We start from the raw sequence: 13,283 nt of genomic DNA, 5'->3' as shown, positions 1-13,283 counted from the left end.
ATCAGCCTCAGACAGTAACTGCATGAGTCAGGAGAAATCTCCATCTTGCTCCAGTGGGCCTGGAAGGCAGAGTTGAAGCCTAAGATGGAGGGGCCTCTACCCAGACACTAGAGCCAGCATTCTGAATATGGACTTTAGCCTCGTCTTCCCTTACAGCTGGCACTCTGAACTCAGATATCTAGATTTCTAGACTCCTAAACTGTAACAGAAAAAAACTCTATTTGTTAAAGCCACTTGTGGTACATCTGTTGTAGCAACACTGGAGAACTAAGACACCAGCTCAATGAATTTGGGCAAGTGGCTTAACTTCAGCTGCCATTTCATAATCTGTATAGTAGAACTTTCTAAGACAGAAGAATAAAATAATATTTATAGAAAAGGTTAACAAAATGTCTGACACATATTAAATGTTCAACAAATGTTCTTTTTTAAGGACTCTATAAGGCTACCATCTTCTTTTTCTGATTATGACTTGGGTGAAAGTTTACAAAGCAATTTCATTTTCCATGTAACAATTCATACACATTTTGTTTCATGATGTCAATTGCAATCCCCATAGAGTAATAGTGTTCTTCCCACATCTTCCCTGTGGTTACCTTTTCCTCGTGTCCTTCTTTTCTATGCATTCCTGTCCTCTGAGCTATCTCCCTGTGAAAAATACTGCTATTCTGATCTCCCATGGTTGATAGTTTTAAGGAGTGTGCCTACCTGGTATAAATGTATACCTTATATGCCTGTCCATTGTTTGGCTGAAAGTCATGACAGTGAATTCAGTTCCAGGCCCAAAGGGTGAGTAAGGGGCCATAGTCCCAGGGGTTTTTACCAGTTTCTATCAGACTGGTAAGCCTGGTCTTTATGATTTTGACTTTTGTTCTACATTTGTCTCCCACTCTACCCAGGATCTCCTATTTTGATCTCTTTCCCAGTGTTAACAGTGGGAGCCATGCAACATCTAGTTCTGGTCTCAGGGTCATATAGACTGAGTTTTGCCTAGTCCACTAGTCCCTTGCACTAATTGTTTACATGTGTCTTTGGTTTTCCTCATTCTTCTTTTCTCTGGATGAGGAAAGAACAATTGTTGCATCTTAGATGGCTGCTTGAAAGCTTGCTTCTTTTTTTTTTATTGTGACTTGGGTGAAAGTTTATAGAGCAAATTCATTTTCCATACAGCAGTTCATAAACATTTTGTTTCATGACATTGACTGGAATCCCTATAATGTAGTAACTGTCTTCCATTTCCTCCCTGCAGTTACTTCTTCCCTGTGTCTTTCTTTCCTATGCACTCCTAGCCCCTGAGCTATCGCCCTGTGCAAATATTGCCCTTCTGTTCTTCCATGATTGATTGTCTTTGCCTGATTTTGGTATCAAGGTTATGCTTACTTCATAAAATGAATTTGGGAGGATTCCATCCTTTTCTATGTTCTGGAGTAGTTTGAGTACTATTGGTGTCAGTTCTTCTCTGAATGTTTGGTAGAATTCTCTAGTGAAACTGTCTTTTTTGATTGCCATTTGCTTGATGTATCTTTTTTCCAACTTCTGATTTTTAGTCTGTTTTTGTCGTTGTGTCTAAATTGAGTCTCCTGTAGACAGCATATTAGGGTCATGTTTACTTATCCAGTCTGCAGCTCTCCATCTTGAGTGGTGCGTTTAATCCATTTACATTCAGTATAATTATAGGCAAGTACGAATTTATTGCTGTCATTTTGTTATGTGTTTTTTCATGGTGTTGCCAATTTCTTTACTATTAAGTTTTCTGTGCTGAGCTTATTTTGTTTACAAAATTTGTTATCATATCTTTTGTTGCTATTGTTTTATTATTTGCTATAGATTTGTGCCTCTCCTGTTTTTTATTTTGGTGCAAACATCTATTATTTTTCTTTGCAGTTACCCTGTGATTTATAATTTTATTCTTACGTTTAGAACAGTCTTTTCTATCTTGCAATTGACTTGACTTCCTCACCATTTGGAAATTCTGTAACTATGCTATTTCTTCCCTCTGTTTGGTTTGTAGTTGTCCTCATTTACCAATTGATAGCTCTGCTTATAGTCGTGTTTTATTTTATTTTGGATACTTCTATAACTGGTTTGGTTTCTGGGTTATGTGTCATGTGTGTTATCAGTTGTTGTCTGCTTTTATTGGTTCTCTGTCTGAAGGACTCCCTTTAGCATCTTTTGTTAGGTTGGTCTTGTTCTAATGAATTCCTTTAATTTCTGCTTACTTATCTGGAAATATCCTAATTTCACCATCACATCTGAGGGACAATTTTGCAGGGTATGTAATTCTTTGGCAATTCCCCCCCCCCCCCAAGGTTTCATATATGTCATCCCATTGCTTTCTCGCATGCATGGTTTCTGCCAGGAAATCCAAGCTTAGTTTTATTGATTGCCCTTTGTAGGTAACTTTTCATTTTTCTCATGCTGCTGTCAGGATTCTTTCTTTTGTATTTGGTTTTGGTGAGTTTGACTATGACATACCTTGGAGATTTTCTTTTGCTGTTTATCCTCTTTGGGGTTCACGGAACTTCTTGAATGGTTGTAGTCTCATCTTTCATCATATTAGGGAAGTTGTCTTCCAACAAATCTTTGATAATATTCTCTGTAATTTTATTTGTATTTTCCTGTTCTGGAATTCAGATAATATGTAAGTTATTCCCCTTGATTGCATTCCACATGAATCTTAAGCTTCCTTTATTTTGTTTTGACTTTTTTTCTGATTGATCCATTAACAGTATAGTATTGAGGGATTTATCTTCACTCTAATTCTGTTTTCCATTGATTAATTCTACTCCTTTGCTCATTCATTGTGTTATCTATTTCCGAAGTCTTAGTATCAATTTTCTGGATTTCTATTTGGTGTTTTTATATGGCTTCTAATTTTTCATTTATTTTGTCAGTTTGTTTGTTTATTGTTTTTCTAAATTGTTGCAGAGTTTTGTCTGTTTTCCTTAATTTTGTCAGTGTTTTACTTGATAGGTTTCTCAATCCATTGAAGGTATCTAAATGTAATCTTTTGAATGCCTTATTAGGCAGTTCCAATGCTATTTCTTCCTCAGGGAGGTTTTCTGGGTCTGTATCCTGCTCCCTTGTTTGTACTATCTTATCTTGCTTCTTTATGTGAACTGGGATGGTTCCAAAAGTTGTTCCCAAAATACTGTGATGTCATGGTATTTATATTTCTACTCTATTTGCTAGTTTGGCAATACTTATGCACTCACCACCTGTGTCTTGGTGAGTCTGATAGAGGATGAGAGTGTATGCACAGATTTTTGTTAGCTGTTCATGAAGAGAAGTTGAGGGTGAGTTTTGCTGGTATTGGCCACTGTCTATCACTGATCAGTTGGTGCAGAAATAAGTGGTGGTCATGTGGTCAGAGTTGCTTTCTCCCACCTGTTGAAACAAAAAATAAATACATAAAAATAAAACAAAACCCCCTCAAAAAAACAAAAACAAAAACTGCATAGGCAAATAGCTACAATCACAAAAAAGAAAAGCCACAAAAATAATAATTTTTAAAAAAATTAAAAAAGACAAAATAAGGACAAAGAGAAAAAGACAGGAAAAACAACAAAAACAGAAGAGAGGAAGAGAAAAAAAAAATAAAGAAGAAAAAATGCAAAAAGACTAAACAAAACAAAAACCAAACCAAAACTATGGGAACAACCAAAGAAGAAAAGAAGACAAGAAAGGATGGAAAACGAAGGTAATCAGGAAAAAGAGGGAAGGGGGACAACCAAGAATCTGGGAAGGGAAAGAGAAAAAAATAAAAAGAAAGCAAGAAAGTAGGAAGAAAAAAAAATTAATTTTAAGACAAACAAAAGCAAACCTATATGGGAGCAAACTAACAGATCTGTCCTGGAGGAAGTGCAGCCAGAATGCTCCTTGGAAGCAAGAATGGCCAGACTTTGTCTCACCTATTTTGGTCATGTTGTAAGAAGGGACCATTCCCTGGAGAAGGATGTCATGCTTGGTAGGGTGGAGGGTCGACGAAAGAGGGGGAGGCCTTCAGGGAGATGGATTGATACAGTGGCTGCGATGATGGGCTCGAGTATAGCAGGGATTGTGGGGCTGGCGCGGGATCGGGCAGTGTTTCGTTCTGCTGTGCATGGGGTCGCTATGAGTCAGAAACGACTCGAAGGCACTTAACAACAACAACATATGGGAGCAAGTCACGTGGTCTGTGCTTCTGTTGGTGAAGCAGTCAGTGGGAAGCAGGGCACCTCCCTGGTCCTGACACTAGTTCCTGCCTGTCCAGAAAGGAATTAGGGGCAGGGCACTGGATCTCAGAAGAGTTTCTTTTGATCCAGCAGCTGTCTGGGGGCGAGCTATCTGGATCTAGAAAATGTTCCTGTGAGTCCAAATGGTGGTGGGAGCAAAGCACTTGTTTTCAGAAGGAATTCTTTTGTGCTCAAAATGTGTCTGGGGACAGGGAGTCTGGTCTCAGCAAAAGTTCCTGCTGTCCCAAAAGGCAGCTGGGTGCAAGGCCCCTACTCCTAGAAAATATTACTGCTGTTCCCAAAGGGGACTTAGTGTAGGGCACCTCAACCCAGCAAAAGTTCTTGCCAGCCCCAAATGCTAGTGAGAGCAAGGTGGCTGATCTTGCAGTTAGTTCCTATCTATCGAGAAGGCAAGTGAAGGCAGGGCACTTGATTTCAGACCAGTTCCTGCTGATACAGACAGCGTCTGTGGGCAGGGCTCCTGGACTCAGAAAAGTTTCTACCAGTTCAAATGGTGACTGGGAGCAAGGCACCTGGTTCTAGAGGGAGTTCCAGGCAAATCAAAAAGCAGTTGTGGGCAGGATTTGAAGACCCAGACAAAATTACTATTGTCTTAAAAGGTAACTTGTAGCAGGATCCCATTCCCAGAAAAAAGTCCATGCCATCCCCAAAGCCAACTGTATGTAGGGTATCTGGTCTCAGAAAAAAATGTGTACTGGCATAAAAGGTGGCTGGGTTTGGGGCACCTACTACTGGGACCAGTCCCTACCTGCCCAGAGGGCAGCTGGTTGCAGGGCATCCAGACCAGGATGGAATTCATGCCAGTCCAGAATGTGGATGGAGGTGGGTGATGGCCACAACTCTGTTCACCAAGAGGGTGTGGGGTATAAGGGTAATATTGCACCTTTGTAGTCGTCAGCCTCCAGTGTGGTTGTCTGTAATATCCTTGGTGTGGACACCTATTCTTAGGTTTCTGCATGGACTGTTGCTTGCAATTATTCAAAATGGCTGCACTGCTCACAAATATTCACCATGACTATGTTGTCAGGACAGCCAATAATCTGTAGCTTTGTTTGTCTCCTTTTTTGCTATTTTTGTTTCTAGTTGTCAGCCATCGGTAAGATTCCATGCAGTCCTCAGCAAGCAGAGCTGATTCTTAGGTTGCTGCCCAGATGAGAAAGCCACTTGCAAATATTCAAATTGTCCATGTCATCAGGACAGCTGACAGTCCACAGCTCTGTTTGTCTCCTTATTCACTGTTTTCATTCAGGTTCTTCTACTAGTCAGTATTTAATCCACTTCTTTATTCTTTCCTTCAAAGCTCAGGATTCCAGGATTATCTTCTGTTTCTCTTTCAACTGGTCTCTGGTTTCTTTTTTGTAGAGGGTCTGTTTAGCTTGTCTGCCTGTTCCTCCATTTTGCTGGAAGTACAAGGCTACCATCTTCTTTATCAATAAAAGTGACTGCTGTGTACAAAGAACACCCAAAAGGAAAATAAAAATTAGTTTTTATTGCTACTTGGGAAAAAAATGTCAATTGAGGGGAGGTTCTATGGATTTTTATGAGATTTATTCGTTGGAGCTGTAAAACAATTTTCTTTACCTCTCTTTTAAATATCCTATAATGCCGCATCTTAAAACATACTGCATGGTTTAAAGGCAGGAAGGAAGTGCATCAGGTTTGTATCCTTTCACCATAGTTATTCAATCTGTATGCTGAGCAAATAATTGAGAAGCTGGACTATATGAAGAAGAGTGTGGCATCAGAATTGGAGGAAGCCTCATTAACAACCTGCAATATGCAGATGATACAACTTTTCTTGTGGAAAGTGAGGATGACTTGAAGCACTTACTGATGAAGATTAAAGACTACAGTCTGCAGTATGGGTTACATCTCAACATAAAGACAACTAAAATTCTCACAACTGGACCAATAAGCAGCATCATGATAAATGGAGAAAAGATTGATGTTGTCAAAGATTTCATATTACTTGGTTCCACAATCAACACCAATGGAAGCAGCAGTCAAGACATCAGATGACATATTGCACTGGCCAAATCTGCTGCAAAAGACCTCTTCAAAGTGCTGAAGAGCAAGGATGTCTCTTTGATGACTAAAGTGCACCTAACCAAACCATGGTATGTTCAATTGCCTCATATGCATATGAAAGCTAGACAATAAATAAGGAAGATTGAAGAAGAGTTGATGCTTTTGAGTTGTGGTGTTGGCAGAAGAACACTGAAAGCACCATGGACTGCCAGAGAACTAACAAATCTGTCCTGGAAGACGCGGAGCTGAAAGGCTTCTTGGAAGTGAGAAGAGCCAAAATTCATCTTACCTACTTTGGTCATGTTGTCAGATGGGACCATTCTCTGGAGAAGTATAATCATGCTTGGTAAAGTAGAGGGTCAACGAAAAGGGGAAGGCCCTCAACAAGATGGACTGACACTGTGGCTGCAACAATGGGCTCAGGTAGAGCAAGGATTGTGAGGCTGGTACAGGACTGGGCAATGTTGTGTTCTGTTGTGCACAGGGTTGCTATGAGTCATAGCCTACTTGACGGCACCTAACAACAACAAGTACAACAACATAGTGCCACAGAACCTCACCACCAAATACAAAAGTGCTTTTGTGGGAATGCAAGAGTCTTGTCTACCACACTACTTCCCTGGAGATGATGTCCAGATTTCTTGTAAGTCCTGTCTTCTGTGCATTGAATAGTGAATTCAAGTAATGCTAAATAAACTTGGTTTTTCATCTGAAAATGTATGATTCTCCACTCATTCACTCAACTATTCATTCAAAAAGTATTACTAAGAATTGAAACTTCAAATTTTGGTTAAGAACATTGTATTGTTAAAAAAAAAGGAGTAAAGAAAACAAGTTCCTTGTTTTCATGGAGCTTACGTTCCAATGGAGAGAGACAGATAATAAATATAAACGTGGTGGTTTTAAGAGCACTTAATAGAAATGAAGCAGAATAAGGACAGTATCAGAGTGAGGATGGAAACACTTCCTATTGTGTATTTTCTTATCTGCCCACCCCCACTCCCACTAGAATATAAGCTTATGAAGGCATGCGTTTTGTCAATTTTGTCCATTAGAACAATGCCTCTGTGTCCTAGGACAAGTATATGAGAGGGTGGACAAAGACTACAGGGCAGTTCCCTGCCACTGGTTCCAACCAAAGAACTATGAAAACTATTTGACAGGAAGCTATAGAAGGAGGCGGAAATCCAGAAGTTTTCAATTTATTTTATAAGGTGTTAAAATAAAACCAGGAATGAATAAAACACTAGCCCTACCGAGCCTAATACCATTTTCAATAACGAAAGGTCCATATTATTAACTTTATATATTCCATCCATGAACCCAATACTCTTATTATTATCAGGTATGAAACTTAATGAAGTCAATGTGGAACTTATGAGAGCACCAGTGTGCTCCACCTGAACGTTTACCTTGCAAGGCAAAGCCAAGGACAGGGACTGGCAGCTAAGAAAACTGTATCCCCGGGGCTACAACTGTGCCTATTTTAAACACTCAATAAATAGCTGTTGAATAACTGAGACAGGTAGGGAATGTAGTCAAAGAGAGGTCTTTTTTTTTAACAGAAAATATTGAGTGTTTACAATGTGCCAGGCATTATTTTAAATGGTTCAGGTGATTTAATTTTTATATTTCATTGTGGCAAAATATATGTAATAAAACTTTGTAATTTTAACCATTTTTAGGTGTACCATTAAAAAAAAACCAAACAAACCTAAAAAGGAGTTCCGGTGGCGTTAATTTCACCATATTGTGTAAAACCATCCCTATTATCTATTTTGATAATCTAAGACAATGCAGAATGAGAAACTACATCTTGAGGTTACTCTGTATTTGTTCATTAGCAAAGATGAAAAACACTATAAATAAATCAAAGACTTCTTGTTCACTTCTTTGTAATACAACTCAACGCACTGCCGGGGAGTCGGATCCCACTCACAGCCAACCCTCCTTGGGTTTCCCAGGCGGTATCACTACAAAAGTAGATTGCCCAACCTTTTTCCGAGGAGTGGCTGGTGGGTTTGGACTGTCAACCTTCTGGTTAGCAGTCAAATGCTTACATCACTAGACCACCAGGGCTCCCTATGTAGAGGAATAAAAACTAATAGTCAGAAAAAAAAAAAAAAAAAAGACCACCTAGACACCAGCTCGTCATCTAGCTCTAATCAACTTCTGTGGTTCTAAGAGGCAGCGTGATTGGTCCCGAACAACTCAAGAAACGCCTCACGGCATTCTGCGACGAAGCGGAAGTGACGCATCAAGCTGCGACGCCAGAGTCTGCCGCCTGACGGTCCCTGCAGAGACTGCCGGCGTTCCCCGTATGGTTGCAGCAGAAAGAACATGACGGGGAAGAAGTCTTCCCGGGAGAAGCGGCGCAAACGAAGCAGCCAGGAGGGGGCCACAACGGTCGCAGCCCCGGAGCTGGTGTCCGCCCTTGCCAGCAGCGGCAGTGGAAGCACCAGCGGCTGCGGGAGTACCAGCGGCTGCGGGAGTGTCACCTGCTGTGGGAATACCAGCTTCAGTGGAAGTGTCACCGGGGGTGGGAGCGTCGGCAGCTGCTGGGGTGGGAGCAGTGTGGAGCGCAGCGAGCGCCGGAAGCGAAGGAGCACCGATTCGTCCTCCAGCGTTTCCGGCTCACTACAGCAGGTGCGTGCGCGCTGCCTCTCCGCCTCAAAGGGCTACTGCTTATTCCTAAGGCGGACAACCAGTGCACTGAGGAGGCAAGATGGGGCGTGGAGCTTAACTCACAGCTAACGCAGGGATCCCAAGGTTCCACCCAGTGCTTGAGGTTCTTCTTCCTAAATCCCGGTGAATCCCACACTTACTTATCTTGAACGTCAAGGTTCTGATCAGCTAACTTAACTTTTGATCCTTCCATGTCTCTACGTTCCTCTGACTCACTGAAAAGTATGGGCGAGAGGTAACTTTTAGTGTCTGCAAGCCAGATACGTTACTACTTCTCTCTTAATCTTCACTTTTTAGGTAGATTGTGATTAACTCTACATTAAGATAAGAAAATTAAGATTCAAAGAGGTTAAGGAAGTTTACCCACGGTAACAGAGTTTGTTAATAGGACCTAGATTTGAATCCAGATATCTGATTTTATAGAAGACATGTTCTTTATTCTCTCTTGACCTGCCAAAATAACTCTGTTTTCTTTAATCTGTTGTTTACCGTATTGTAAAACAAATGCATGTATACATAAACAAACCAAAACCAAACTCACTGCCATGGTTACTGGAACAAACTTCATACAACACAGAAATAAAGGAAGACGTATGGAAGCCCCTCTTCATACTTCCCCATCAGTAGTTTCTATGAAGCTCCTTTTCTTAACCCTTTATGTGTATATAGATTCCTACACATGTGCTTTGTTGTGATTCCCCTCCCCCAGTTGAAGTGGATACCACTGTTTTGTTGGGATGAGGGTCTTTCTGTATCTGTTCCTTATCTTTTAGTGACTTCATGGTATTTCATTGTATCTTTATTGATGGATGTTTAGAATTCCAGTATTGCTAGCACAGACAAAATGAAAATGAACTCTCTTATACATACCTCTGGGAGCTCTGGTCTCTGTGAGTCCAGACCAACTAGAAGGCAGTTAGGTGTTGTTTTTTTCTTTTTTAAAAAAAACAAGCTCCCTGCCGTTGAGTCAGTTTGACGCGTATCAACCCCACCTTGGGTTTCTGAGGTGGTGTCTGTGGAAGTTGATTGCCCAGTCTTCCTTCTGAGGAGTGGCTGGTGGCTTTGAACCGACAGTCTCCTGGTTGGCAGTCAAATGCCTTAGGCACAACGCTACCAGAGTTCCCTTTTTTGGCTTAGCTCTTAATTAATTATTAGCTTTAAATTGCTTCTCAGAAGAATTTCAACAGTGAGAATTTTGTCTTGTGTTTTCAATGATTTCATATTTTTTGTTCTTTTTGCCTTCGCTAGGACTTTTGGTGTAGTGTTGAACGATAGCAGTGATAATAGGCATTCTTTTCCTATTCTTAGTGGGAACATTTCTAATGTTCCACCAATGTTTTCCATAGGTTCATGAAAGATATCTTTGATCCAGTTAAGGAAATTTTCTTCAATTCATGATTCATTGAGTTTTGTAGAGTTTTACCAAATAATTTTCTGGTATTCTCTTGATATGATCACATAATTTTTCTCCTTTAACCTGATGGTGTAATTTTATTGATTAATTAGTTGATATGGAACTGTATTAATAGTATTGGGATAAACCCAGTTTGGTTTGCTGGTTGGTTGGTTCTCAGCTGGAATTCAATTTGCTAATATTTTATTTAGGATTTTTACTTTTATGTCTGTGTTTGTACAAATTAGGCTTATACTTTTTATTTTTGGAGTTAACCTTGTCTGGTTTTGATATCAAGGTAAGCTAGCCTCATGAATGGAGTTGGGAAGCGTATTTTTCTTCTGTGTTTCAGAATAGTTTATGTCTTTTACTTATAGATTTGGCAGGATTTTTAGGGGTTATTTAAAAAAAATTTTTTCAAATTCTTTAATAGTTAAAGCTCTATTAGTTTTTCTACCTCTTCTAGATTCAATTTTGAAGTTAGGCAATCTACTCATAGCAGTCTACTTGCTATGAGTCGGATTCGACTGGAGGGCAGTGAGTTACGCTTATTTTAAGTAGCTTCCAATCTCTGTTGTTGTTGTTTGCCATCAAGTCAGACCCTACTCATAGCGACCCCTCCTTGGGTTTCCGAGGCAGTATATCTACAGAAGTAGATTGTCCTATCTTTTTTCCGAGGAGTGGCTGGTGGGTTTGAACTACCAGCCTTCTGGTTAGCAATCAAGTGCCTTAGGCACTATGCTACCAGAGCTCTTATGATGGTGCTAAGTCTGTATACTTGCATACTAAACTAAACTCAACTTCTAATGAGAAGGAAGTGTATTTGTGAAGCGAAAAAGAAGTTATTACATATTAAGGCATGTAGATAATATCTCAAAATTCTGAGAATGCCATTATATCTGTTGTTTGTTGAATTTTAAGAGTTCTTTATAGACTCTAAATACAAGTCCCTTATCAGTACATGATTTGCAAATATTTTCTCTGTAGATTGTCTTTTCAGTTTCTTGATAATGCCCTTTGAAGCACTGAAGTGTTTAATTTTGATGATGTCCAATTTTTTCTTTAGTTGCTAGTGCCTTTTATGTCATATCTAAGAAACTGTTGCTTAATCCAAGGTCACAGATATGTATCCCTATGTTTTAAGAGCTTTATAGGGAGCCCTGGGGGCACAGTTGTTAAGCGCTCAGCTGCTAACTGAAAAGTTAGTGGTTCGAACCCACCAACTGCTCCATGGGAGAACGATGTGACTGTTATAGTTTCAGTTCTTACATTTAGGTCTTTGATCTGTTTAGGTTGATTGTTGTATATGGCATGATGTAGGGGTCCAACTTCATTCTTCTGTATGTTGTTATCCACTTTTCTGAGCACCATTTGTTGAAAATACTATTCTTTCCTCATTGAGTGGGCTTGGCACTCGTACAGAAAATTGACCATAAACGTATGGGTTTATTTTTGTGCTCTCAGTTCTAATCTATTGATCTGTATGTATATCCTTATGCCAGTACCACAAATTTATACTTAAACATAAAGTTTACAGTTAAACATAAATTTATACTTATGCCAGTGTCTTCATTACTGTTGATTTGCAGTTAAGTTTGAAATTGGAAACTTTGAGGCATCCAACTTGGTTCTTTTTCAGGATTGCTTTGGTATTTTGGGATTCTTGAGTTTTCATAAGGAGATCTGGTGGCACAGTTGTTAAAGTTTTTGACTGCTAACCAAAGTTTGGCAATTTGAACCCACCAGTTGCTCCATGGGAGAAAGACGAGGTAGTTTGCATGTGTAAAGATTACAGCCTTGGAAACCCTATGGGACAGTTCTACTCTGGCCTATAGCATTGATGTGAATGGGAATCGACTTGATGGCAGTGGGTTTTTGATTTTGAGTTTTCGTACGAATTTTAGGATTAATTTGTCAATTTCTGCAAAAAAAGACTTGAAATTCTAGTAGGTACTTCATTGACTGTAGGTAAATGTAGGTGTTATTATCATCTTAACAAGGAGCTCTGGTGGTGTAGTGGGTAAGGCATTTGGTTGCTAACTAGAAGATTGTCAGTTCAAACCCACTAGCTGCTCTGTAGGAGGAAGACGAAGCAATCTGCTGCCATGAAGATTTACTGCCTTGGAAACCCAGTGGAGGTCACTATGAATTGAAATCAACTTGATGGCAGTGGGTTGATTTTTTTTTTTTCTGTCATCTTAACAATATTAAGTCTTCCAGTCTGTGAACGTGGGATGTCTTTCCATTCATTTTGATCTTCTTTAATTTCTTTTTTACAGTATTTTTTAGTAGAATAAGTTTTGTGTTTTATTTGTTGGTTTTATTCCTAGTTATTATTTGATGCCATTGTATTTTCTTTTAAAAAAGTATTGTGATTTGGGTGCAAATTTACAAAGCAGATTTGTTTTGCATTCAACAGTTCATAGACATTTTGTTTCATGGCACCGATTGCAATCTCCACAATAAACAGTTTTCCTCCCATCTCCTCCCTGTGACTACCCCTTCCCTGTGTCCTTACCTATGCATTCCTGTCTGTCTAGATTTCTCCCTATACAAATGCTGCCTTTCTGATTTCTCACAGTTGACTGTTCTGAAAGGTGCAGCTCCCTGGGGTAGGTGTTTTCATAGGTCTTTCAGAGTGAGTCCGATTCTAGTCCCAAAGGGTAACCCAGGGCCATAGTCTTGGGAGTTTTACCAGTGTCTATCAGACCAGTAATTCTGGTCATTTTTGTGTTTTTGAATTTTGTTCCACATTTTTCCTCCCACACTATCCAGGATCTCCAATTTTGATCCCTTTCCAAGTGGTTGTCATTCCACTGGTAGTCGGGCACCATCTGGTTCTTCTGGTCTCAAGGTCATGAAGGCTGAGGTTTTTGTGGTCCATTACTCTCTTGGACTAATTGTTCCATATGTCTTTGATTTTCTTCACTTTTTTTTTTTTT

The 13,283-nt window shown here is 39.7% G+C and overlaps 1 protein-coding gene across 1 annotated transcript in view; it reads left to right on the top strand.

Annotated features, from left to right (window-relative positions):
- Positions 1 to 8,603: 8,603 nt before the first annotated feature.
- The window catches only part of CAAP1 (caspase activity and apoptosis inhibitor 1), a 92,051-nt gene continuing 87,371 nt past the window's right edge, over positions 8,604 to 13,283 (top strand). The window contains exon 1 of the mRNA XM_007948133.2: positions 8,604 to 8,909. Within this exon, the coding sequence (XP_007946324.2) occupies positions 8,604 to 8,909 (306 nt within the window). The remainder of the gene's footprint in view (positions 8,910 to 13,283) is intronic.

Source organism: Orycteropus afer, unplaced genomic scaffold (assembly GCF_000298275.1).
Source record: "Orycteropus afer afer isolate SDZICR_OR568_19922 unplaced genomic scaffold, OryAfe1.0 scaffold00205, whole genome shotgun sequence".
NCBI classification, from domain to species: Eukaryota; Metazoa; Chordata; class Mammalia; order Tubulidentata; family Orycteropodidae; genus Orycteropus; species Orycteropus afer.
The sequence above is the reverse complement of the archived record's forward strand: the minus strand, read 5'-3'. Positions and strand labels throughout refer to the sequence as shown.